Here is a 22,061-nt window from a genome sequence, read left to right as displayed (position 1 = left end):
ATACGTGATGTTAATTGACTTAATTTGTTTGATAAAAAAAAAAGAAGTTATAATTATTTTGTAGAAACGTGATGCTGGTTAATCGGTTTCTTCCTAATCCAATTACTTCGATAAGATACGCGGGAATTGATCGATTCGGTTACTCCCAAATTAAACCGAAACTTTTGGTCATTACAAATTTATAATGCGCACGAGAACATCACGTGACCTCTCATGTCAAAAGCTGAAGTCATCAATCGCCTTTTAAGAAGGAGGTGAGGAAGTAAGATGTCTGATATGGCCGGACCCGCTAGTACCGATTTCCGGTGGAAATCACCGCCACAGCCACCTCCACCACCACAACAACAGATCATATCCGATTCGGATTCGGATTCGGGATCCGATTCAGATAACCATCAGCACCGCCACAATGATCTATCCAACTCCATCTTCAAAGCTTACCTCGATTGCCACTCATCTTCGTCTCCGTCCTCCATTGACCTCGCCAAGATCCAATCGTTTCTCTCCTCGTCTTCCTCTGGTGCTGTCTCTTGCCTTATCTGTCTCGAACGCATCAAACGCACCGATCCCACCTGGTCCTGCACTTCCTTATGCTTCGCCGTCTTTCACCTTTTCTGCATCCAATCATGGGCTCGGCAGTGCTTAGATCTACAAGCCGCACGTGCAGTCACTCGACAGTCTTCCACTCCGACCGAACCGGACGCGGTCTGGAACTGTCCGAAATGTAGATCGTCGTATCAAAAGACCGAGATCCCGAGGCGGTACCTTTGTTACTGCGGAAAGGAGGAGGATCCTCCGGCGGATAACCCATGGATCCTTCCTCATTCTTGCGGCGAGGTCTGCGAGCGGCCGCTGAGCAACAATTGTGGTCACTGCTGCTTGCTATTGTGCCATCCTGGCCCTTGTGCCTCTTGCCCCAAGCTCGTGAAAGCTAATTGCTTCTGCGGCGGTGTCGAAGACGTTCGTCGGTGTGGGCACAAGCTATTCTCTTGCGGAAAAGTCTGCAACAGAGTGTTAGATTGTGATATCCATAAGTGCAGAGAGATTTGCCATGATGGTGAGTGCCCACCGTGCAGGGAGCGCGCGGTTTACAGGTGCTGCTGTGGTAAACTGAAGGAAGAAAAGGATTGCTGCGAGAGAGTGTTTAGGTGTGAGGCCTCCTGTGAAAATATGCTGAATTGCGGCAAACATGTATGCGAGAGAGGCTGTCATTCTGGAGAATGTGGGTTGTGTCCATATCAGGGAAAGAGGAGTTGTCCTTGCGGCAAGAAATTCTACCAAGGCTTGTCTTGTGATGTTGCGGCGCCTTTGTGTGGCGGCACATGTGATAAAGTTCTTGGTTGTGGCTACCATAGGTGTCCAGAGAGGTGTCACCGCGGTCCGTGCCTTGAGACTTGCAGGATTGTGGTTACTAAGTCTTGCAGATGCGGAGGAACTAAAAAACAGGTGAAAGGGACCCTTTTTTGGACTATCTTCGTGTTATTTAGTTAATTGAATTGCTGATGTAAAAGATTTTGGGAACTTAATTTAGAGTAGGTTCCTTGCCATCAAGAGTTGGCGTGTGAGAGGAAATGCCAGAGAATGAGGGATTGTGCACGTCATGCATGTAGACGCCGTTGTTGTGATGGTGAATGTCCTCCATGTTCAGAGGTACGTCCTGTGTCATTCATTCTTGTGTCAAATCTAGCATCATCGTTCACACTTGGTTTCTAATCTTATTGTTTAAGTTTTCAGATTTGTGGAAAAAAGCTTCCTTGTAGGAATCATAAATGCCAGTCTCCTTGTCACCAGTATGTTCTCTAGTAGCTTGCCTTGGACTTTCTTTGTCCGTTTCTAATTTGAAACTAACGTTATGACTGATTAAATATTGTGTAATGTAAGATATTAACTCATACAGTTGGGATGACATTACCTATTGATGTGTTTATTGCAGAGGTTTATGTGCTCCTTGTCCAATAATGGTAACAATATCATGTGCTTGTGGTGAGACGCATTTCGAGGTGGGAGTTAGGATTTGAAGATGAATATGTTTTTCTGTATGTTGAACCTGTATTAACAATGAAGTTGGGTGTTTGCTGTAGTTCAGGTACCCTGTGGCACTGAAACAAATCAGAAACCTCCTAGATGCCGTAAATTATGTCACATAACCCCATTGTGCAGGCATGGGCAAAACCAAAAGGTAGCACACGAATCAGTATAAGGCTTTCACAATTTCACTTTTGTGGCTATTTCCAAGTTTGAATTTTACGGAAATTATGTTATGTTTTTATGCAGCCACATAAATGCCACTATGGTGCTTGTCCTCCATGTCGACTCCTTTGTGATGAAGAATATCCATGTGGGCACAAGTGCAAACTAAGGTTTCTCATGCTGGTGTCTTTCTCATCCATTTTTTTCCTGCTTTCTGATATTTTCCCTTCTTATAAACATTGGTTTTTGTGTGCTTCTTCTGACATAGGTGTCATGGTCCTAGACCTCCACCTAACCGAGAATTTATGATTAAACCAACAAAGAAGATGTTGAATTTTCATGCTGAATCTACACCAGGTTCTCCCTGCCCTCGTTGTCCAGAGCTTGTCTGGAGACCCTGTGTAGGCCACCATCTGGCAGCAGAGAAAATGGTGAGTCTCATTTCTCTTTTATATTAGTTATTTCAACTGTATGTCGAGTGTCAAACTTGTTAACTGCCATTTGTTGACTTTGAGATCATGTTTTATAGTTTTTTTCCGACATCTAATATGTTTTTGTTGGTTTAGATGGTCTGCTCTGATAGAACTCAATTTGCATGCGATAATTTATGTGGAAATCCTCTTCCATGTGGGAACCATTACTGTTCCTTTACCTGTCATCCCTTGGATATAAGAAGTTCATCATTGGATAAAAGAAGTGAGTCCTGTGAAAAGTGTGATCTCCGCTGTCAAAAGGTACTTCTGTTATGTTTTCTATCTCACCACTTACTCGATTATCTTTCCTTATGCTGCGGGTAGCTTGAAGCTTATATTTGTTAATGTTAAAAAGTTCATGTTTACTCTCAAGAAGCTGTTAAAAGCTCTTCATGGAGTCAGTTAGTCACAGGAAAGACTTCCTTATCTTTTATATTAATGTACAGGAGAGAACACCACGATGCCAACATCCGTGTCCTCGACGATGCCATCCCGAAGATTGTCCACCTTGCAAAACTCTAGTAAAGAGATCATGCCACTGTGGCGCGATGGTGCATGCATTCGAGTGCATTTACTACAATACATTGTCCGAGAAGGACCAAACGAAGGCCCGCTCATGCCGTGGACCTTGTCACAGGTAACTAACACGCTGGTGCTGTAATAATGTGTTTTACTTTTCCAGTTTGAACAACTGATGGTGTCCTTGTGGTTGTTCCACTTGTTCCCAAGCTCTTCTTTTTTTTTACTGAACAACATTATTAGAAAACCAGAGTTTTGAAACTAGAGGATATTGCTGTTGCAGAAAATTGCCAAACTGTACGCATCTGTGTCCGGAGATATGTCATCCTGGGCAGTGCCCATCGCCAGAAAAGTGTGGGAAAAAGGTATGCAACTGCGTTGTATAGATTTCCGTCTAGTTAATATTCCTTTGGGATGCTGTCTCTGTTACAGTTGGGATCTTACTTGTCTCAATTTTTGTAATGGATCAAGGTGATTGTTCGGTGCAAGTGCCTAACTTTGAAGAAGGAATGGTTATGCCAAGATGTTCAAGCAGCCCATCGGGCCACAGGTTCTGATCCTAAAGATGTACCAAAGAACCAGTTTGGTGTCGGCCTCCTCCCCTGCGATTCCAATTGTAAGAGCAAACTACAGATGGCAGAATCGGTGTTACAACAACGCAATGTCAAAGAGATGGAGGTAAGCAGAAACAATAAACAGGTCTCAAAATTAATCTCACTCTCAAAGCAACTCTCACAAAACGATCTTCTTAATTATCCTCTTAGGAGAAGGAGGAGCCTAGTGGGAAAAATGCAACAAAGCGAAGGAGAAGGCGTGAACGGGGACAGGACATTAAGGAGACCTCAAAGCTGCTGGTAATTTCTGTCTCTTGTTGAAATCTGGAGAAGATACATGTCGCAAATCGTCATATCTTCTCCCTTAAGATACCACCTGTTTTTTTTTTGGTATCTCCTGTGCAGAAACTTGCTGTTGCCACAAAGAAGGTAGTGATGTTGGTGATGTTAATTGCTGTTCTGGTCGCTGTTTCATACTACGGTTATAAGGGACTCTTGTGGCTTTCCGATTGGATGAATGAGGTCGAAGAACAAAGACAAAAGTCTAGAAGATACCCGCGAATCTAATCGTTGTTGCTTCTCAAGCTTTGAAACTGTCCAGTTACAACACAGTTAGCATTGACACATTTGATATTTTCTTTTGGTTTATTCACCGAAACTACTTCAAATAAGAGATAGAGAGAGATTTACAGTCAGTTGGTTGGTTTTACTGATTTGTTCTCTTGCTTTTAGCATTTTTGATACTTTTAAACTGCAGTATAATGTAATTGTATTTAAAAATTACACTAGCGAGAGATTAAGAAGAAACTATAGATAGTTTCACAAATCAAGGCTGCAAGTAATTTATGTCCTACGAAATCTGAGTAGACACAAATGTCCCTCATGTATCCATCACAACTGTGTGCGGTGTAAATTAGTGTATAATGCAATTAGAAAACGAAAAAAAAAGAGAGAAAACTTCTATACATTTTCGGGTGAATTGAAAAATATTAAGTAGTGTTGAATAAGCAGCTTTAAGCTCTAATTCGAAATAGATCAAAGGTAAAAGCATTAGCATCATATCTATCATCTTCAGACAAAACTGATTTTGCTTAGGCCATCAGGTCTGGTAGGTGAGAGCTGACAGAGAACTTGAGCCATCCCTTTTTCTCCACATGCTTCAGACACGGTCGCAACACAAGCCCAATCACAACAGCCGCAAGGCTAACCGCAGCTACTTTCAGGTTCGAAAACGCCGCAATGACACCGATGAGTATGGTTGGAGGAATACACATGAGGATCGATCCCAAAACCCCAACAGGTATCTTGAAAGGCCGTGATGCAGCCGGATGTTTCACCCTTAGCCTCACAAACGCTATAAACTCCAAAACCATTCCGAAACAGTACAAGAGACTCTCTGCAGCCACAATCTCTTGAAAGCTTAGCCATGACAAAAGAACCACACCAGAGGCCGAGAACAGTATCCCGACCCATGGTGTTCCGTAGCGTGATCTCTTCGCAAAGACCTCAGGGAGCATCCCTCGCTCAGCCATTCCAAGAAGCTGAAACGAATCACTGCTCATTTCGGCCAAGAACATCCCCATGTTCGATGTCGCTGCTGCAGCTTGAATCCACCATCCCAACCAAGCTCCTCCAATCACTTTACCGATATCAGCAAAGTAACCGTCCGTCCATAGCTTCTGATCAAGACTTATAGCTCCCGTACCGGTCAGAACCGGGAAGATGTAAGAGAGAACAACAAGAAACAGAGCGTAAAACAGAGCTCTCGGTAACGTCCTCTTCGGGTTATCAACTTCCCCAGAAAGCGTGCTGATGGAATCCCAATAGTTGAGATTCCAGAAGAGAGTGTTGAGATACAAGTTCCAATCAACACCTTTCATCTTCTTGCTAACCACAAGCCATCTCAAAGGCTGAACCTTTGGAATCGACATGAAAGTCATCACCACAAACGGAAGGATGGAGAAAACCCCGAGAAGAACAGCTGCTACACCCACGATGCTCAATCCCCTGTAGTTGAGGTAAGTCAAGGCAACAGTCAACGCAAGAATCGCGGCGATACGCGGGATTCCGCCGCCGAGGATCGGGATACCGGATTTGAGATAGTCGAGGAAGAGAATGGGATACAGAGCGTTGTCGATGACGCCGCTTAGCCATTTAACCCAACCTTGTTGAAATCCCCAGTAAGGTCCTAATGCGGAGGAGACCCACACGACGTAACCGCCGTTCTCCGGGAACATTGTTCCCATCTCGGCGGTGATGAGTGCTTCGGGGATGCTCCATATAAAAGGGAAGACGATGAATCCCAAGATTGCTAACAATGGTCCTGCTGCTTTCACGCTGTCTTCAATCCCGAAAGGACCGCCTGAGACCTCGTAGAATATCAAGAAAACTAGTGGAAGCACCGTTATTCTCCTGATTTTGTTGGCCGGAGACAGAGAAGCGTCACTGGCGGTGGCGGGAACACCGATGCTGACGTATCCGTTCTTGATAGGAGGAGGTGGGTTTCCGGTGGCGATTCTCGGCGTTTGCGTGTCGGAGGAGTCCAGACTCGAGTCAGTCATCGAGAATTGGGAGTAGTAGAGCTTAATTCTAGGGCTAGTACTGAGGAAGTTGCTGCTTCGAGATGCATTAAAACAGAGACAGAAGAAACCAGAAACAGCTTTAAAAATATCGAAAAGTTGGCAAGTGCGTTACTCGAAATCACAAACAAAATAAAAAGCAAGAATCCAATAGAGTTTTACCAGAGGTCGATAGCTGTCGTTGTTGATTTTTACGAGTTTTAGTTGAATTCAATCAGATATAGAAAGAAAAATAATCTCAGGGTATTTTATTCACAAGGACTTGCTCCTAACTTATGTAGGATAAAGTTTAGAAGTAACTGATGAATTGCTTTTTTTCTTTTTTTTTCTTTCTTTTCTTTCTTTTTAAATATCTACATACAGTACTTGCTTCCTTATCTTTTTAAGGGATGCTGATTGTTGGATATAAAGATAAAACCTACAAAGCAAAGAAGAAGAGACACACTTTAATTTTGCTACTCAAACCCTAACTATTCAAGAATTAGTAGTATACTCTTCTACTTAATACAGAAAAAGTTATAAGAACTCTAAAAACGTTATGGTTTCATATATATACATATATTTTTTAGTACATGTGTATTGAAAATTGAATTAAAAAACCAAACCGAAGAATTATGGTTGTTGTTGTTATAAGAAAAATAGTATAATTAACGTAAACGTCGACTTCAGGTTAAGAAGACACTTCAGATTAGGATGGGCCAGGCCCATAAAATAGGCCTAATAAGTGCCCTTCAGTCTTAATCTATCGCTGACTCAACCAAACTCGAGACCAGAAGAGAAAAAAAAAAAGTTGCTATTCTTCTTACAAGTCTCTCTCTCTCTCTCCATGTCCGGGCGCATCGGTTTTTGAAAACCATATTGATGCGGACCTTAATCAATCTCTAACACACCACCTGTTCTACGTCTTCTTTCGTATCTCTGCATTTTTTCATCTTTTCCACTACATCTATGGCTGCCGAGTCCTCTAACCCTCGCACCGTCGAAGAGATCTTCAAGGATTTTAGCGGTCGTCGCTCTGGTTTTCTTAAAGCTCTCTCCGTAGGTTAGACACAAACCTCTCATTTTCTCCTTTATCTTCCTAGATTTCTTACAATTCATTTTGGCTTTTAATTTACGTAATTTCTTCTTTTGTTCTTTCCATTTTTACCAGATGTTGACAAGTTCTATTCTTTATGCGATCCGGGTAAGTGAGCTTCTAGCTTCTTCTTCTTTATCTTTTTTTCAATCGTTATTTTCGGATCTGTGTTTGTTTTCCCACAAAATTTTCATGGATAAGCTGAATAAAAAGATGCCCTTTTTACTTGTTTTTGATAGATATGGACTTTCCGGTCCAATTTGTGTTGAACATTGTGCTTTTGTGTTGTTAGAAATGGAGAATCTGTGTTTGTACGGACACCCGAATGGGACATGGGAAGTGAATCTCCCAGCGGAGGAAGTGCCTCCTGAGCTTCCCGAGCCAGCGCTTGGAATCAACTTCGCAAGAGATGGTATGCAGCGTAAAGATTGGCTCTCCTTAGTTGCTGTCCACAGTGATTGTTGGTTACTCTCTGTTTCTTCCTACTTTGGTGCTCGCCTTAATCGCAACGAGAGGTAAGCAACTTCCTTTTTGTTTCTTGCTTTGTTTCCCACTTTCGTGTTTGAACAAAACAATGACGAAAGCGTCGGATCAGATACTACTACAATAGCTGATGAGTGATGATGAGTGGTTAAAAGTTTGTGAAAAAAAAACTTACTTATGGCATTGTTGAACAAAACCATGTTGGGGAGCTGCTGTGTATTCTTGAATTATCTGTTACTGTGAGTTGATCAAATATAAAGACTAATCATTGCTATTTGTTCTTACAACATTCGTAATGCTGTTATCATGAATCGGATGATTAAGTTTATATTGTTGGCTCTCCAGATAACTTGTGTCTGGCATTATAAAGTCCCATCTATAGTTACTAGCAATGGGGTCCTGTTATAGGATCATAACCCTTAACTGAGTGAGTGATTCGCTGTCACTTTTAGTGGTTTCTCTGTCATAGTTCTGCTTGCAATGGCTCAGTTTTAGAATAAAATTATTGAATGCACAAAAAAGCATGTGGTTGTTCAAGTGAAGAAAATTACTAAAAACTCTATACACAAGTTACAGATTGGAAGATTTTAGATCAAATGGCTATTGTTGATAGTAATATTTAAGCTTATATTGTATGGTCCATTTCAATGAGCACAGGAAACGCCTATTCAGTCTGATCAACGATCTCCCAACTCTCTTTGAAGTAGTGACTGGTAGGAAGCCCACCAAAGATAAACCAAGCATGGATCTCGGAAGCAAATCCAAAAATGGTGTAAAGGTACCAAAATGAACTCTCTACTTTTTCATCATCCCAACACTAATTCTCTTTGTGGCTATAATAAGCTGAAACAGGATTTGCCACTCAAAGAAAGAAAAATGCTTTACCAATCTTCTTCATTCTAATAGATTCTGTATTTGGTGTAGAGATCAATTGAAGGGCAGACGAAGAGCACACCGAAATTGATGGAAGAGAGCTACGAAGACGAGGAAGACGAGCATGGAGACACGCTCTGTGGGAGCTGTGGAGGAAACTACACAAACGACGAGTTCTGGATATGCTGCGATGTGTGTGAACGTTGGTACCATGGGAAGTGTGTGAAGATAACACCGGCCAAAGCAGAAGGCATCAAGCAGTACAAATGCCCTTCTTGCTGCTCTAAGAAAGGAAGACAGTGAGTGAGTCATCTTTCTCCTTTGCACTGGTTTCATCATCCATATATCTTACTCTCTTTTCTTTTTCTTCTGTTATTGCAAAAACATCCTTTTTTTTTTTAATTTATGAACACATAACTATTATCGGTGTTAGATTCCCTAAGAAAAGAGGGTTTATAAATTAGTAGTGGGAGAGGGAGGGAGCCAAAGAGAGACATGAGCCGTTTAGAAAGCTTTTGATCAAAATACGCCTTGTGTTGTTTGTATATGTAGTGACTCTACTTTCATCTTTTGAATGTGTAATCATGTTTAGGATATTAAAGAATTCTTATGTAAGATTTTGATCTTCGTAATCTCTATGGTAATTTTAACTTTAAGTGGTTTTACTTAGTCATTTTCAACATCTACAATCTAAATTATTACTGGCGATTTACATTTTAATATTATATCCAACGTGCGGTAATATTTATAAATTTTTCACAACTATGACGAATTTCATTTGTAACAATTGGCAACGTATTGGCCACCGATTGTCACTATGTTAATATTTACCAACAACCAAAAATAGTAAATAGTGACACATTTCGTACTTTTTTATTGATTGTCGCCCTTTGTTGAATAAATCTCTGGACAGGTTTTTGTGGCATCTACTATCAATTTTTCCATAATTTTCATAATACATTAATTAATCTGAATTTTAGTTAAAATTTAGTTGTAAGTAGTTATAAGAACAAATAACCAAAAATCTCGGTGGGGACTGGGGATCAGTATTGTAAATCAAACTGAACGTATAGTAATAAATTCTGTACTATTATTATTCGATTTTGTTTTCGTTTAGAAAGAAAGGCATAAATGTTTGATTATTCATAAAAAAGACGCAACCGTCGATAGTGTGAACTGAAATGCAACTTGCATTTCTGTAATACATTTTAGTAATTAATTCACTTTTTCTAAATAAGATATATGTTAACACAAGACCAACTCGACACTTTGTGCCAAACCACCACTTGAAAATGCACATGCTTATAATTGTCATTTAATACTGTATATAATCTTCTTTTTTTCTATAGATGTAATACACTATTTATATTTAAATGTTTGACTAATGAATCTAATGATTAATCCAAAGAAAATCGATATGGGAATGAGAGAGGCTTACAATAGAGTAGACGTGGTTTTGTTGCTAGAATATTATCCAACATAATCTTCTTCTTCTCCACTAATCCTCAAAATTTCAGTGCTTCAAAATTTGCTTGTAAAATAATTGATATCTGATTGTATTATTGTATAAAAAATAGAGATATCTGTATACATCATTCAATAGTTACTTGCTTGAAGGTAAATCAGATCCGGCGTAGATGAAAAAAAAAATTTGTACACATGTACAAATCAGATGTAAATTCACGAAAACAGTAAACTTTCTTTAAGAAAAAAAAACAATTAATTAACGTGGAGAAACATGAGATTCAACATGGGATTTGCCTCGTGGACCTTGAGTTCTGATAAAGAGTCTATATTGATCAAAGGTCATGGGAGGATATAAAGGAGGATTATGATTGGATACAAGTTCTTGTAATGGTTGGATTGGAATATCGCTTTTAGGATTGTAGAAGAAGGCAAGTGAGACTCTCTCTTTCTCCGAGTTTACGATCACTCTATGCTCCACACTCTTGTATGTTGAGTTGCTTAGTATCTGCATTTTTATCATCGCAAGATTCAAACCGGGTTGTAAAATAGATTGAATTTGGACAAAGCACAAACATTAATGTCAATTAAGATGATGAGCAGTAAAAACTCTTAACTTGGAAAATTTATGTTTGTGGTCATATTTCTTAAAATTTTATGTCTCAGTTAGAGTTCACATTAAATTTCATCGAAGTCAGAAAATATCTAGTGCATATATACATGTGCGGTTTTTGTTTAAAATATCATGTTATACATTGTACAAATTAATATTCCTTCTAGGCAACGTGGGCAAACGGCCAAACATACACATGTGCGCAATAGAGGATTATTGTCTACTAGTATACTGTTTGTTTCGTAATTTAACAAAAAAAAATGACAATTCCTCATTACTTTAATTGTGAATTTAATTGTCGTTTTATACAAAAACAGTCCATAAAAACCGGTTGATAGGATAGATCTAAAAGGACGTAATTTCTACTGTCGGAAACTCGGAACTATGGCATAATAGTTACAATATTTTTGTAGAAAATTCAAAAAGGTATTTTGGCACCAAGTAATAACTGTTTACTTGCATTTTAAAACATGTCTAAAACGTGGAACTTTAGCTTAGATATATATCCTCTTCATTGGTTGTCAAATAACTACTTTGGCATTCGTCCTTTTCTTAATGGAAGATTTTTTATTGACAACCGGAATTATCTATTTGTTTTTGAATATTAAGTGTACACAATTTTTATTACAGTTTTTATAGTTAAAAACCCAATCATTAATATATATATGCGTGACTAGTAAAATTGTATTTTTTTTTTTACTTTGTTTTCTATGTTTTTTAAACAATACTATGTTTTATTTTCTTAACGTGCTATTTTATTATGAATATAATCATAAACTTATTAACAACATGGAAATAAATAAATAGAAGATCGAAAAAGATATAACTTTAGTTTTTTTTTGTGGTAAATATAACTTTAGTTAGTAGATATGTTTATTTCAATGATCACGTTGGATAATGTTCACAATGGATCATACAAATATATTTCGCAAATGAAATAAATACACGAATTACAGCTAGTTTTATCATTTTTTATAATATTTTACATATTTAATTCTAGTTACACATATGGTTGCTCGTGGTTCATAAAAAATACACCAGTGAAATAACGAATTTAAAACCAATATTGTGGTATTCTATAGGATGAATAACTCGGATTTTTAAATGTTTTACGGCTCGAATGAGATGTATGGCATCCATATAGAAAAAATAAGAATAAATCCATTTAAAAACTAAAAAGAGAATTCTTAAAAAAAAATAGGAAATCGAAAAGAGAATTAATTAATTTACCTGTATTTGATCACCAATATTGACGATGAACGCATGGGGATGAGGCTTGACGGTGATCCACGTGTCATCTTTCCGGACCTGGAGACCGAACACTTGATCGTCCGGTAAGAGAATGGTCATACCGCCAGGATCGGAGTGGGGAGAGAGACCGAGAGCCAGCTCCGGTCGAGGGCATTTTGGGTAATAATTAACCCTCAAACATGCCCCAATGTTTTCACCTCCAAACGCGTCTTGAAACTTATCCTCTTTTAATCCCAAGTTTGACGATAATACCCTCATGATTCTCCCGCTTAGCTTCACTAGTTCCTTGCCGTATTCATCAATTACTTCTCTATTTTTTGGAAAGGAAAAAAAAAATCTAAGAATCTTTATATTGCCAAGATTGCACTTTATTCTTTTGTTTGCAGCTTTTTGTATTTCCAACGTTAAAAATCACAAAATTCTATGATTTTCTCCTCGTCAGAAGGAAGAAAATCAACCCTTTTTCATTGGCAAACGAGTCTTCCCACACTTCCCAAAAACTAAAACATCAAAAATTAATCAAAAAGGGATAATTTCCCAATATTGTACCAATTGTCCCTACATTTTTTAAGGAAAAAAATATTTTCTTTTTAGCAAAGGGTATTCTTCTTCTTACACTCCCCAAACAACACAAACAAAAAAAACTCATGAGAATTCATAAAAAGGATTTTAAAAAAGAAAAAGAAAAAAAAAAACAAAGAGAGAAAGAGGAGAGATGAAATTAAAGAAGAGAGGAGGGACCTAATGTTGGGAGGAAAAGAAGGCCACTTGTTGAAGTCTTTCAAAGGAGGAGGAAGAAGATGGAGATAGTAATAATCACTCCAATCAAGAATGGCTCCTTTCTCAACACCTAATCTGCTTCCATAGCCTTCGTAGGTCCTTGGTGAGTTCGAGTAACTCTCTTTCGCATGGACCGGCAAATGGAAAAACTCTCTCCAACTCTCTCTAGCCGCGTCCATCAGCTCCGGCCTCACACCGTGGTTCACCACCTGGAAGAATCCCCACTCACGGCAAGCCTCCGATATCCGAGCCATGATGACGTCATCTGACGACCCTTCTTCCGAGAATAGTCCTTCAAGGTCTATGATTGGGATGTTGGTCGAGGCCGGAGCGTCTTCGGTGGTTGTGGGGCGTTGAGACGCCGGTTTGATGTAGCGGTCGGGAAGAGAGGAGAGGTTGCTCTCAGCTAAGGACTGGACTCGGACGATTGGCTCAGGCCACTCATCAATCGAACCCTTCTTTGTCTCGACCTTCACGTCCTTCTTGTTCTTGTTCATATTCTTTGTTTTGATTTACTGCTCTTGTTCATGTGAGGCGTTTTAGAGAAAGTTGAATTGGTTTGAAAGAGATAATAAAAATTTTGGCTGAAGAAAGGAATTTAAAAGATGGGTAAAATGGTGGTGGAGGAGATTCCAAAAATCGGCTCGAGACGATGAAAGCAACGTCTTTATATATTAATGAAACGTGTGATAAATATTGGTTTCTTTTATCTTTGGGACATATCGACATGTGAAACTATGCATTAGTTTGAGTTTGAGGCAATCTTTGTGTAATAGTTTTAGATGACTTCAATGTCGACAAAGACAAAAGACTAAATATTATATCTCTTAAGAGACTAATTAAATCATTTTGCTCAATAGACGCCACGTGTCAAACCCTTGCAACGGGATTAATGTGTATGAGATGATAACATTAATTATTCTATTTTGTTATACTTCGGGTTTAATTGGTCCAGTTAGACCAAATTGAACACCCCTAAAATCTAAATGATAATATTATCACACAGCCTAAAATTAAATCACCTATTTCAAACTTCAAAGAATGCTAACGTTTATCAAAAAAAAAAAGAATGCTAACCTAAGTCACAAAAAACTAATTCGTTAGTCACTAGGTTAACATACTTTTTAACTGAAATAAAGTTATATGTGTGATAATAAAAATAGGAACGTCTGTTTGATTATCAAAAACAAATGACAAGTATGATTGTAAAAGCCGCAAAAGTTTTTCAAAGTTTATAAATATCTAAACATTTTTTATCCATCATGATTTTTTTTTCCGACGTCATCCATGATGATCTAAGAGCCATAGATAAGTATCATAAAAAACTTACAACCCGTACAATAATTTGTCTTTTTTTGTTTTGCTACAGTAAGCGAACCAAATTAAAAAAAAAAATTATTACAAAGATTATTTGACGTAAAAAAAAATCTCGTTGGCTAATACGTAGGATGACGTCGTCAATGACTTAAAGCTTTCAAAAGAGAAAACGTTGAATGAAAGATTTGTAATTTCTAGAGTTCTTACCCAAAGACAGACTACGGAGATCCTATATACAATCGATTATACTAATTATTGTTTCATAGGTCAAATGTTATCTGTCAATAATACATAGTACATACATGTGAATGTGATAATGATTCAATAAAATCCAAAAGGTCAATGGAATGTTTTATCTATGTCTTTCTAGAATTTTGCTTGTTGGTACTTGTTTTTTTAGAAGTTTATTCTTGCAAATAACAATACAAATGTTTTTTTTTCCAAGTTTGTTTTTAATCAAAGTCTTTTCCGAAGAGTGTCTCATTAGTCATCCTGAATTGTAATTGTAGTTGTAACATGACATGCTTGCAAAAAGAATCATATTTGTCAATATATATAAAAACAGATTTCTTACAAAAATTTGTATCTATGTCTATAATTTTTTTATCATCAAAATGTTATACTTTTGCATCAGATTTAGCTTCCCCATAATAATTAGAACTTTTGGATGGTATTCTCGTAATAAGTTTTTGTAACATTTAAGACTAAAACTCTAGGATGGAATTATCGTAATGTAATTAGTTTTAACATTTAGGTTAACAATCATTAAAAATGATGATCTGGTAATATATGATGATCTCGATGAGAATTTGATGGTCACATGTAACGATATGATGACATAATTTGATGTCGTATAATGATGTGATGATGATATGAGCATATAATCGCAAGGAAGAAGACGATGAGAAAGAATTTTCTGTTATCTACTCTGTGTAACAAATTAATAAAATTGTGTAAAATAGAAGCCATGATATAAATCTTGAGATTTTGAAATAATCTCTTAGAGCTGCTTTTATTTATATATTGCTAATCTTTTATTCTTAAATATATAGGCAACCCCACGTTAAGAGTACAGAATCACATGCATGCTTCCATTGAAATGTTGTTAGCAAAGAATAATTGACCCTCCATATTTGGCAAAAGTGATACATTACAAATTTACACATTAATCAATCAAACAAATAGTACACATATAAAAACTAGTTCTAAATCTTCGGATAATATTTTACAATAACTTGATCTCATAACTAAGTAAGAGCTCATTTTAAAATTTACCAAATTAAGTTAAAAAAATTCTGATATCATAGATCAATAAAGATCTAGACCTCCAAGGTAATGCTGACGCGAATCACCCAAAATTATTCAAAAGAAAAATCGATAAAATTTTTGATAATGCAGCATATCATGCTTTCATGGTATTGTTTGGAGCTTTGGGATTTTAGTCATGTTCGACTGGGTAATTTGAGATCGACGACCGTCGGACTGGTTGGTTAACCAAGTGTTCATACTTTATTATGTTTACATCTATCATTCGTTATTGGTTGATATGTCACTCCTACATCATGTATACAATCAATTTTAAGTGTGGTAACGTCTAAATATATGCACAACTTAATTATATGAAATTAAATGCGTATACATCATGTAACATACATAACTAATCAACGCAATCATAATTCATCAGCATTAACGAATATTGGTGGACAATCCGTACGCTCTCACACTTGCACACAAATCCGTCACATCGAACAGGTTTTTCAATAAAGCGAAGAAACATTTATGAATTTTTTTTTGGTTTTGTTTTGAAAGTGGTGAATGACTAGAAATCTCTAGAAATGCTATTCTCTCATTACCCCAAAAAAGTGCAGCATTAAAAAATTATTAATTAATTTATATTGCCTACAACTAAATGTTGGTTGATTTATTGAGGACGAAACCGAAAAAGTATAAAGCATTAGTTTAAAGAAAAAAATATGGATACAAAGGAAGAGACAAAAAGAAGAGAGAGTTGTGTTTTGTTTTTGCTGGTCAAGAAGATGAGGTTGCGCCTAAAAGAAAAGATAAAGAGATGAGTTTGAGCCAAAAAAAGGGAGTTCAATGAGTTAATGAGATGAGTTTGCGCCTAACAAGGACGAAGGAACGAAGTTACGTCTGCTTTCATTTTAAACTATATTATTTTTTGAGAAAAACTGTGTGTGTGTTTTTAGCTGTTGGAATAATTTGCAATAAAAAAAATTACTTCATTTGTTTCATTATAGTTGATTTTCTGAATATTTACACACAGATTAAGAAAACTATAAATACTCAATTATTTGCTGTTTATTTTGTTTAATTACATTACTTTTACAACTAATTTCATTACTTTTATTAATATTACTGGTTTTTACTTCAATCTGGGCTTTTCATCTCCTCTCTTTTAATTAATGTTTACAATTAATAAGTTTTGTAAAGCAATATGTATTAATATGATTCATTCAATTTAAAGAAGAGATGTGCATTAATTAGATGTAGGAAACCAAATATTATGAAACAAGAAAAAAAATCTAAAAAAATCAACTATAATGAAAGAGAGAATGTAAAAGAAAAGGAATAGTTTGGTAAGTTTGAGCCAAGAATCACATTTAGCACGTGCTAAAAGTAAACGGGGGACAAGTTGTGTAGGGATAGGCTGATCACTTTGATGCAGGAACCGCCGTGTTGCTTCGAGATGTCGGTAAAATGTTGTCTTCGCATGTCTTTATCATGTGTCCTGGAATAACAAGGCGTTCACACTATATATACTGTATATATATATATTTTTTTTGTCAACTTGTTTATTGTTATTATATAAAAACACGATATAATTAAGGAGAATCTTAAGAAACGCATTGCAATTTTGTTTCTAATTAATCTACAATGCAATTTGCTGATTAGAACAACACTAGCACTCTAGTAGAGAGGCAAAACCTTCAATAGTAAACTAAACGAATTAAACTTGTATGATTAAAAATGAAAATTACTACGTATAATCCGGAAATCTGCTTCTTAATTAAGTGATATTGGTAAAAAAAAACGAACTGATCCAATTCTAAATTATGCAAGCACATGTTCACAATTTTGACTGCTAAACAGTTAGTTTTAGGCTTCAAGCTTTATCATTCATTTATATTCTTCATATCCTTTATATTATTGTATCACTAGACATTATTATTTATACAGATAAAAAGTTTAATAACAAAAATGTAACATTTTGAAAAATAAAAATTGATTGGAACAAACAATATTTATGTTTTTTTTTATTTTGAAACGGGCCTAACAAACAATACAATATTTATGTTGTTCAACTATTTACTTACTTGGTTTATGAATATTTATCTTCATTTACTTAATTATTATGGAATAATTATTAAAATCAAGTGACCCAGAAGCGTTTCGGATTCGATATATATAATCTAAGTTCTAACAAACATTATTAATCTCCAAATATGACTTTAACCCTAATCACATATTAACTAAACCGAAAGCAAAAGGTTTCTTCGGTTCTACCAAATCCAAACAAAAATTCAGTAACTTGGTTTGGTTCGGTTTAATTACACCTCATCAAAAAGTTGGTACAATAGTTGGTTCTCTGGTTCTGTTCGGCCGTACGCCCGCCGTCTCCGCTGAGCGCTGACTCTCCTCTTCTCATTTCATCGACGGAAGAAAATCTGAGATTTCCGACAGTCTAATCAAAAAATGTCGACAGGTACTTTTTTGTTCTTTCCGTTGACCAGCTTGGTGGGCTCCTAATGCAGCTACCTTGTTCTCTGCTCTCAATCTGCTTTAGTGACCAACCATGTTGAGTTGAGAAAAAAAATTTCTTGCTTGTCATCCTGAAGAGGATTTTCGTCTGTGAAGTCAAGATTTTTACTTGCGAATAGTTAACCCTTTGTTCTAAGATCAGTTGTGAAACAAAGCTTTATTCTTTTCCTCAGGAATATCCACAAATCTCCACCTCCAAGCTCCGAGTCTCTCCAGAACCTACAAATCCGGTTAGTTTTCTTTTTTAATTGACTATTAGTTTTCTTAGGCAGACATTTTCATTGTAACTTGTGTGTGTATTCCTCTGTTTCCGGACTGAAATTGCCATTTCCATTGCGACATGGGATCAATCTCTTGTTGCCTACTGGATGTGTTCAGGTTCCAGCAATAGAAAGGTGTCTTTTTCCAGAGTTCGGTATGCGCAGAACAAGAAATTCAGCTGCAGTTTATCCAACACTGAGAATGTTGCTCCAAATGATGATGAAAGAGAAAAGGTCAGACCTCTGGTTAAGATGTGCGGCATCACATCAGCCCGAGATGCTGCTATGGCAGTTGAAGCTGGTGCTGATTTCATCGGGATGATCATCTGGCCGCATTCAAAAAGATCCATTTCTCTTTCTGTTGCAAAGGATATCTCCAAAGTGGCGAGAGAAGGTGGGGCCAAACCTGTTGGTGTTTTTGTTGAGGATGATGAGAGCACCATACTGAGAGCTGCTGATGCCTCTGACCTTGAGCTTGTGCAGGTTTTCTGCATTCTTATCGTTTTTCGTTTTTACTCTCATTGAGGTGATTTTTGCAACTTTGTAAAGTGTTGGTGACTATGGTTCCTTACAGCTTCATGGTAATGGTTCGCGTGCTGCTTTCTCGGGATTAGTACGCGAAAGGAGAGTCATATATGTCCTTAATGCAAGTGAGGATGGAAAGCTCCTGAATGAAGTTCCTGAACAGGATAGTCATCTCGCTGATTGGATTCTTGTGGATAGTGCAACGGGTGGGAGGTACTTTGAACAACTTTTTCAATATGTTTCCTATTCTCGCATGTTGCTACGATAATGAACGCCTTAGAGAAACAAGTTAAAACAATCACTCTTCCACTTGAAACCAACGTTCTCGTCTTCAACTAGTGATTAATTCTCAAGAATATGATAGGTTCAGGCATTTCCAAAAGATAATGATACTTAGGTCTAGTATATAAGAAAATTTGTTAAACTAATGACCACGGCATCGTTGGGAAAGCCCATGTTTAGATTACCTGCCTCCTTAATAGCATGTTTCTCTTGTGTAACGGTCATATCAATTTATATCAATTTGTTGCAGTGGAAAAGGATTTAACTGGTCTCAGTTCAAGTTACCCTCCATCAGAAGCAGAAATGGGTGGCTCTTAGCTGGAGGAATCAATCCAAAAAACGTTTCAGAAGCTCTTTCTATCCTTCAACCTGATGGAATTGACGTTAGCAGCGGTATTTGCGGTACTGACGGCATCCAGAAGGATCAGTCTAAGATAAGTTCCTTTATTATTGCAGTTCGCTCTGTACAGTATTAATGGCTAGCATCTAAGCCAAGGTATTTTTTCTTGTAACCATATCAAACTGTTGTTTCCATGTCATTGTGTTTGGAATTGTAATTGGCTGATAAAAATAATAGATTCAAATTCTACGTGATGGTTTGGCTACTAATAATGTCAGTGGGCTCTCAAGAACAAGATCCTGGTATGAAATATATCTGTCTGATCATATATTTTTCAATAGATCGAGAGTTTTACATTAATGCTTTTTAATCTCGAAAAGGTTTTGCACCAAAACAATAAGAACATGAAAGAATGAGCCAAGATGAATTTTCAACTTGTCTGCCTTGTTCAGTGTAGTTTTGGATCTGCCTCATAGTACACAACGTCTCCTGTATCGCTTACGAAATGGTCTTGTTTCATACTTTTTATGAGGCTTCCCAGTAAGTGAATTGGCAAAGGTCCAGAATTTTTCGGTTCTCTGTAGTACTTTCCTAGTACTGGTTTAGCTGCTTCTGTCTAGAAAAAGGGGAAAGAGGAAAAAATGGAAAGTTATGCACTTTATCATCATATCAAAGCAAGTCCATGCCAGAATAGTCTTTAGTTAACATCATCAAGGAAACACTTACTGCTTCTACTAGATGATAATGTGGGATCTGTGGGAAAAGATGATGTATCACATGAGTTCCAATGTCATGGTGGATGTTATTGATCCATCCATAATCACGATCCAATGTTGTGAGCCCTCCTCTCAGGTAACTCCACTCCTGTGTTTGGGAAAAGTACATTGAAGCTTTGAGAATATCTCAATCTTAAAGTGAGAAGCGATTAAAAAATGTTGAAGTAGATTGTGCACACCTTTCCACGGTACCAGGGGAGCTTGTCTTCATGGCCATGGTGATGCAAGTAAGTCACGAAGTCCAACCACATTACAAATATCTGCAACAATTGTGATTGAAATCCCAGTAAATACCTTCCACATAATAGAAAACAGAGGAATACAAGAATCGTTACAGCATCAGATACCCAGTAAGGAATGCCATAAAGTTTGAGCATTTGAATTGGGCCCATAACAAAATTGAGACAAACAAGCAAAGCAGCCATTGCAGTCCAACATGCGGTTGATGTCAGAACATCTTTCTTCTCTTTGGGAAGAAACAAGTCACTGTCTGGATCAAAATGAGAACCATTTTTCCCTGGACTTCTTCCCCACTGCATCAAGAAGACAATGTATCAGAGGTGAAACCAGGTGGATTGGTTATGGTAAGATGGAGAAGGATTACCAAGTAGAAAGGGTATGCGAGCATTGGGAACGGCAATTTGAACCTAAAAATTTGAGTAGTTTTTTCCAAGTTCTTGTAGAGGCTTTCAGGCAACTGCAGTTACAGAAACATTAAGCTCTATCTAAGCACACTGATATAAACTGAGACCAGCTTATGATAACATCTGTGTTTTTGGTTATGGAGAAGGCAACTTACAGGATGCCAAGATTCGTCATTCTCAACATGCCCATGGTTCTGGTGGTGAGTTCTGTGGCTTATTCTCCTACAAGGAAAACAGGTTCCATATTTCATGAAGAATGTGAGAGGAAAAAGGTTTGTATTTTATAGAAAGGGGTTTGGAAGCAAAACTGACCAGCCATGGTAAGGGACCAGAATTGAGGAATGAAGAAGATGACCGGCCACACTGTTCAACCTCGGATCATTCGAGAAGCTACCATGTCCACTGCAAAGTAATCAACAGGAATGATTTGGTTAACATTATAGAAGGAAATTGTATTGAGTATCTCTGCAACTAAAACCCAATAACAAGTTGCCACTTTGGTTGGTCCATGCATCAAGAATACAGTTATGTCCAGACACAAACACAGAGTTGTGTCTTACTCAGGAAGTAAGCAGAGAGGATTAGTTGTTACCAGTCATGGCCAAGAACAAAGAGAGCCCAGAACATGGTTCCTTGAGCGAACCAGTAGAGAGGCCAGAGAAGCCAATTGTTGAAGAAAGCAGCTACAGCAGCCAATCCGAAGACGATAGCGACATCTCTGACAACATAACTCATTGACTTCCATGGATTCTTAACCCAACAATGCTTGGGTATGGCTGCTCTTATATCGGCCAAGTTGAAGGGAGGGGGCGCACCTGGGTCGAATCTCTTCGTGTGTTCCTCCTCGGACGGAGGCTCGAGAGTTGTTAATGGCGTGGCCACATTTAACGCCCAGTTCCTGGCTTTAGGGAAGAAGCCATTTCGGGGCTTGAGAGAAGAAGGCGATGGATTGAATCTGAATGTGGGTGTTGGGTTAGAGATGAAAGAGGTAGTGGGTTTAGGGTAGAATCTGGAGAGAGGTTTAATACCACATTCTGATAAAACCCAGCTCGCCATTGGAGCTCACCCAAGAAGAAAAGAAGAAGAGAAAGCAGCTCTCTCTCTCTCTGTCTTTCTCCTTAGAACACAGAGAAAAGACTGAGAAAAGTAAAGAGATAACGTAGAGAGATATGATATTTGTGTTGGTTGATCCTTGACGTCGTGTATCTCTCTGTATCAGTCTTTCTTTCCCTGTCTTTCTAATTCACGCTGACACAAAAAAGGTGATGTCTTTATGAGGTCAA

The 22,061-nt window shown here is 37.6% G+C and overlaps 6 protein-coding genes across 7 annotated transcripts; 3 read left to right on the top strand and 3 right to left on the bottom strand.

Annotated features, from left to right (window-relative positions):
* The first annotated feature begins 262 nt into the window (after positions 1–262).
* On the top strand, positions 263–4,447 carry LOC18017883 (NF-X1-type zinc finger protein NFXL2). Its single transcript, XM_006398960.2, has 13 exons — positions 263–1,446; positions 1,537–1,650; positions 1,735–1,790; positions 1,934–2,000; positions 2,087–2,179; positions 2,275–2,360; positions 2,459–2,621; positions 2,757–2,924; positions 3,110–3,300; positions 3,466–3,547; positions 3,654–3,860; positions 3,947–4,036; positions 4,142–4,447. The coding sequence occupies exons 1-13, from the start codon at positions 268–270 to the stop codon at positions 4,301–4,303; spliced, it is 2,658 nt and encodes an 885-aa protein (XP_006399023.2). The 5' UTR covers positions 263–267; the 3' UTR covers positions 4,304–4,447.
* A 127-nt stretch (positions 4,448–4,574) lies between these two features.
* On the bottom strand, positions 4,575–6,574 carry LOC18017882 (polyamine transporter RMV1). Its single transcript, XM_006398959.2, has 2 exons — positions 6,478–6,574; positions 4,575–6,349 (listed from the first exon to the last, which is right to left on the bottom strand). Exon 2 carries the CDS (start codon positions 6,295–6,297, stop codon positions 4,828–4,830), a length of 1,470 nt encoding a protein of 489 aa, XP_006399022.1. The 5' UTR covers positions 6,298–6,349; positions 6,478–6,574; the 3' UTR covers positions 4,575–4,827.
* Positions 6,575–7,074: 500 nt separating this feature from the next.
* Positions 7,075–9,400, top strand: LOC18017881 (PHD finger protein ALFIN-LIKE 1). Its single transcript, XM_006398958.2, has 5 exons — positions 7,075–7,357; positions 7,466–7,498; positions 7,683–7,905; positions 8,531–8,651; positions 8,798–9,400. Exons 1-5 carry the CDS (start codon positions 7,264–7,266, stop codon positions 9,047–9,049), a joined length of 723 nt encoding a protein of 240 aa, XP_006399021.1. The 5' UTR covers positions 7,075–7,263; the 3' UTR covers positions 9,050–9,400.
* A 1,054-nt stretch (positions 9,401–10,454) lies between these two features.
* Positions 10,455–13,455, bottom strand: LOC18018375 (probable 2-oxoglutarate-dependent dioxygenase At5g05600). The gene is made up of 3 exons (XM_006398957.2): positions 12,816–13,455; positions 12,054–12,384; positions 10,455–10,718 (listed from the first exon to the last, which is right to left on the bottom strand). The coding sequence occupies exons 1-3, from the start codon at positions 13,349–13,351 to the stop codon at positions 10,470–10,472; spliced, it is 1,116 nt and encodes a 371-aa protein (XP_006399020.1). The 5' UTR covers positions 13,352–13,455; the 3' UTR covers positions 10,455–10,469.
* A 4,325-nt stretch (positions 13,456–17,780) lies between these two features.
* Positions 17,781–19,607, top strand: LOC18018374 (N-(5'-phosphoribosyl)anthranilate isomerase 1, chloroplastic). Of its 2 annotated transcripts, none has more exons than XM_024155758.1 (5): positions 17,781–17,895; positions 18,125–18,171; positions 18,329–18,694; positions 18,786–18,949; positions 19,269–19,607. In XM_024155758.1, the coding sequence occupies exons 1-5, from the start codon at positions 17,886–17,888 to the stop codon at positions 19,492–19,494; spliced, it is 813 nt and encodes a 270-aa protein (XP_024011526.1). In that variant the 5' UTR covers positions 17,781–17,885; the 3' UTR covers positions 19,495–19,607. The 2 variants fall into 2 exon arrangements, with proteins under 2 accessions (XP_024011526.1, XP_006399018.1); XM_006398955.2 differs by having other exon boundaries at positions 18,125–18,181; positions 18,330–18,694.
* A 41-nt stretch (positions 19,608–19,648) lies between these two features.
* LOC18018373 (temperature-sensitive sn-2 acyl-lipid omega-3 desaturase (ferredoxin), chloroplastic) lies at positions 19,649–22,039 on the bottom strand. Its single transcript, XM_006398954.2, has 8 exons — positions 21,371–22,039; positions 21,091–21,180; positions 20,934–21,000; positions 20,739–20,831; positions 20,482–20,667; positions 20,314–20,394; positions 20,085–20,222; positions 19,649–19,974 (listed from the first exon to the last, which is right to left on the bottom strand). Exons 1-8 carry the CDS (start codon positions 21,832–21,834, stop codon positions 19,807–19,809), a joined length of 1,287 nt encoding a protein of 428 aa, XP_006399017.1. The 5' UTR covers positions 21,835–22,039; the 3' UTR covers positions 19,649–19,806.
* Positions 22,040–22,061: the final 22 nt, after the last annotated feature.

This window comes from Eutrema salsugineum, unplaced genomic scaffold (assembly GCF_000478725.1).
Source record: "Eutrema salsugineum unplaced genomic scaffold, Eutsalg1_0 scaffold_2, whole genome shotgun sequence".
Taxonomy (NCBI): domain Eukaryota; kingdom Viridiplantae; phylum Streptophyta; class Magnoliopsida; order Brassicales; family Brassicaceae; genus Eutrema; species Eutrema salsugineum.
Note: the sequence above shows the minus strand (reverse complement) of the source record. Positions and strands in the feature narration are given on the sequence as shown.

Coding starts and splice junctions, on each gene's coding strand:
- LOC18018374 (XM_006398955.2), top strand. Junction 18,182..18,329: donor CTCCAGAACCTACAAATCCG/GTTAGTTTTCTT, acceptor GGATGTGTTCAG/GTTCCAGCAATAGAAAGGTG. Junction 18,950..19,268: donor GATAGTGCAACGGGTGGGAG/GTACTTTGAACA, acceptor AATTTGTTGCAG/TGGAAAAGGATTTAACTGGT.
- LOC18017883 (XM_006398960.2), top strand. CDS start 268: ATGTCTGATATGGCCGGACCCGCTAGTACCGATTTCCGGTGGAAATCA. Junction 1,447..1,536: donor GCGGAGGAACTAAAAAACAG/GTGAAAGGGACC, acceptor AATTTAGAGTAG/GTTCCTTGCCATCAAGAGTT. Junction 2,180..2,274: donor GGCATGGGCAAAACCAAAAG/GTAGCACACGAA, acceptor GTTTTTATGCAG/CCACATAAATGCCACTATGG.
- LOC18017881 (XM_006398958.2), top strand. CDS start 7,264: ATGGCTGCCGAGTCCTCTAACCCTCGCACCGTCGAAGAGATCTTCAAG. Junction 7,358..7,465: donor TCTTAAAGCTCTCTCCGTAG/GTTAGACACAAA, acceptor CATTTTTACCAG/ATGTTGACAAGTTCTATTCT. Junction 7,499..7,682: donor CTATTCTTTATGCGATCCGG/GTAAGTGAGCTT, acceptor TTGTGTTGTTAG/AAATGGAGAATCTGTGTTTG.
- LOC18018373 (XM_006398954.2), bottom strand. CDS start 21,834: ATGGCGAGCTGGGTTTTATCAGAATGTGGTATTAAACCTCTCTCCAGA. Junction 20,832..20,933: donor ATGACGAATCTTGGCATCCT/GTAAGTTGCCTT, acceptor CTGTAACTGCAG/TTGCCTGAAAGCCTCTACAA. Junction 20,668..20,738: donor TCGCATACCCTTTCTACTTG/GTAATCCTTCTC, acceptor TTCTTGATGCAG/TGGGGAAGAAGTCCAGGGAA.
- LOC18018375 (XM_006398957.2), bottom strand. CDS start 13,351: ATGAACAAGAACAAGAAGGACGTGAAGGTCGAGACAAAGAAGGGTTCG. Junction 12,385..12,815: donor TCTTTTCCTCCCAACATTAG/GTCCCTCCTCTC, acceptor TCCAAAAAATAG/AGAAGTAATTGATGAATACG. Junction 10,719..12,053: donor ATATTGGTGATCAAATACAG/GTAAATTAATTA, acceptor ATAAAAATGCAG/ATACTAAGCAACTCAACATA.
- LOC18017882 (XM_006398959.2), bottom strand. CDS start 6,297: ATGACTGACTCGAGTCTGGACTCCTCCGACACGCAAACGCCGAGAATC.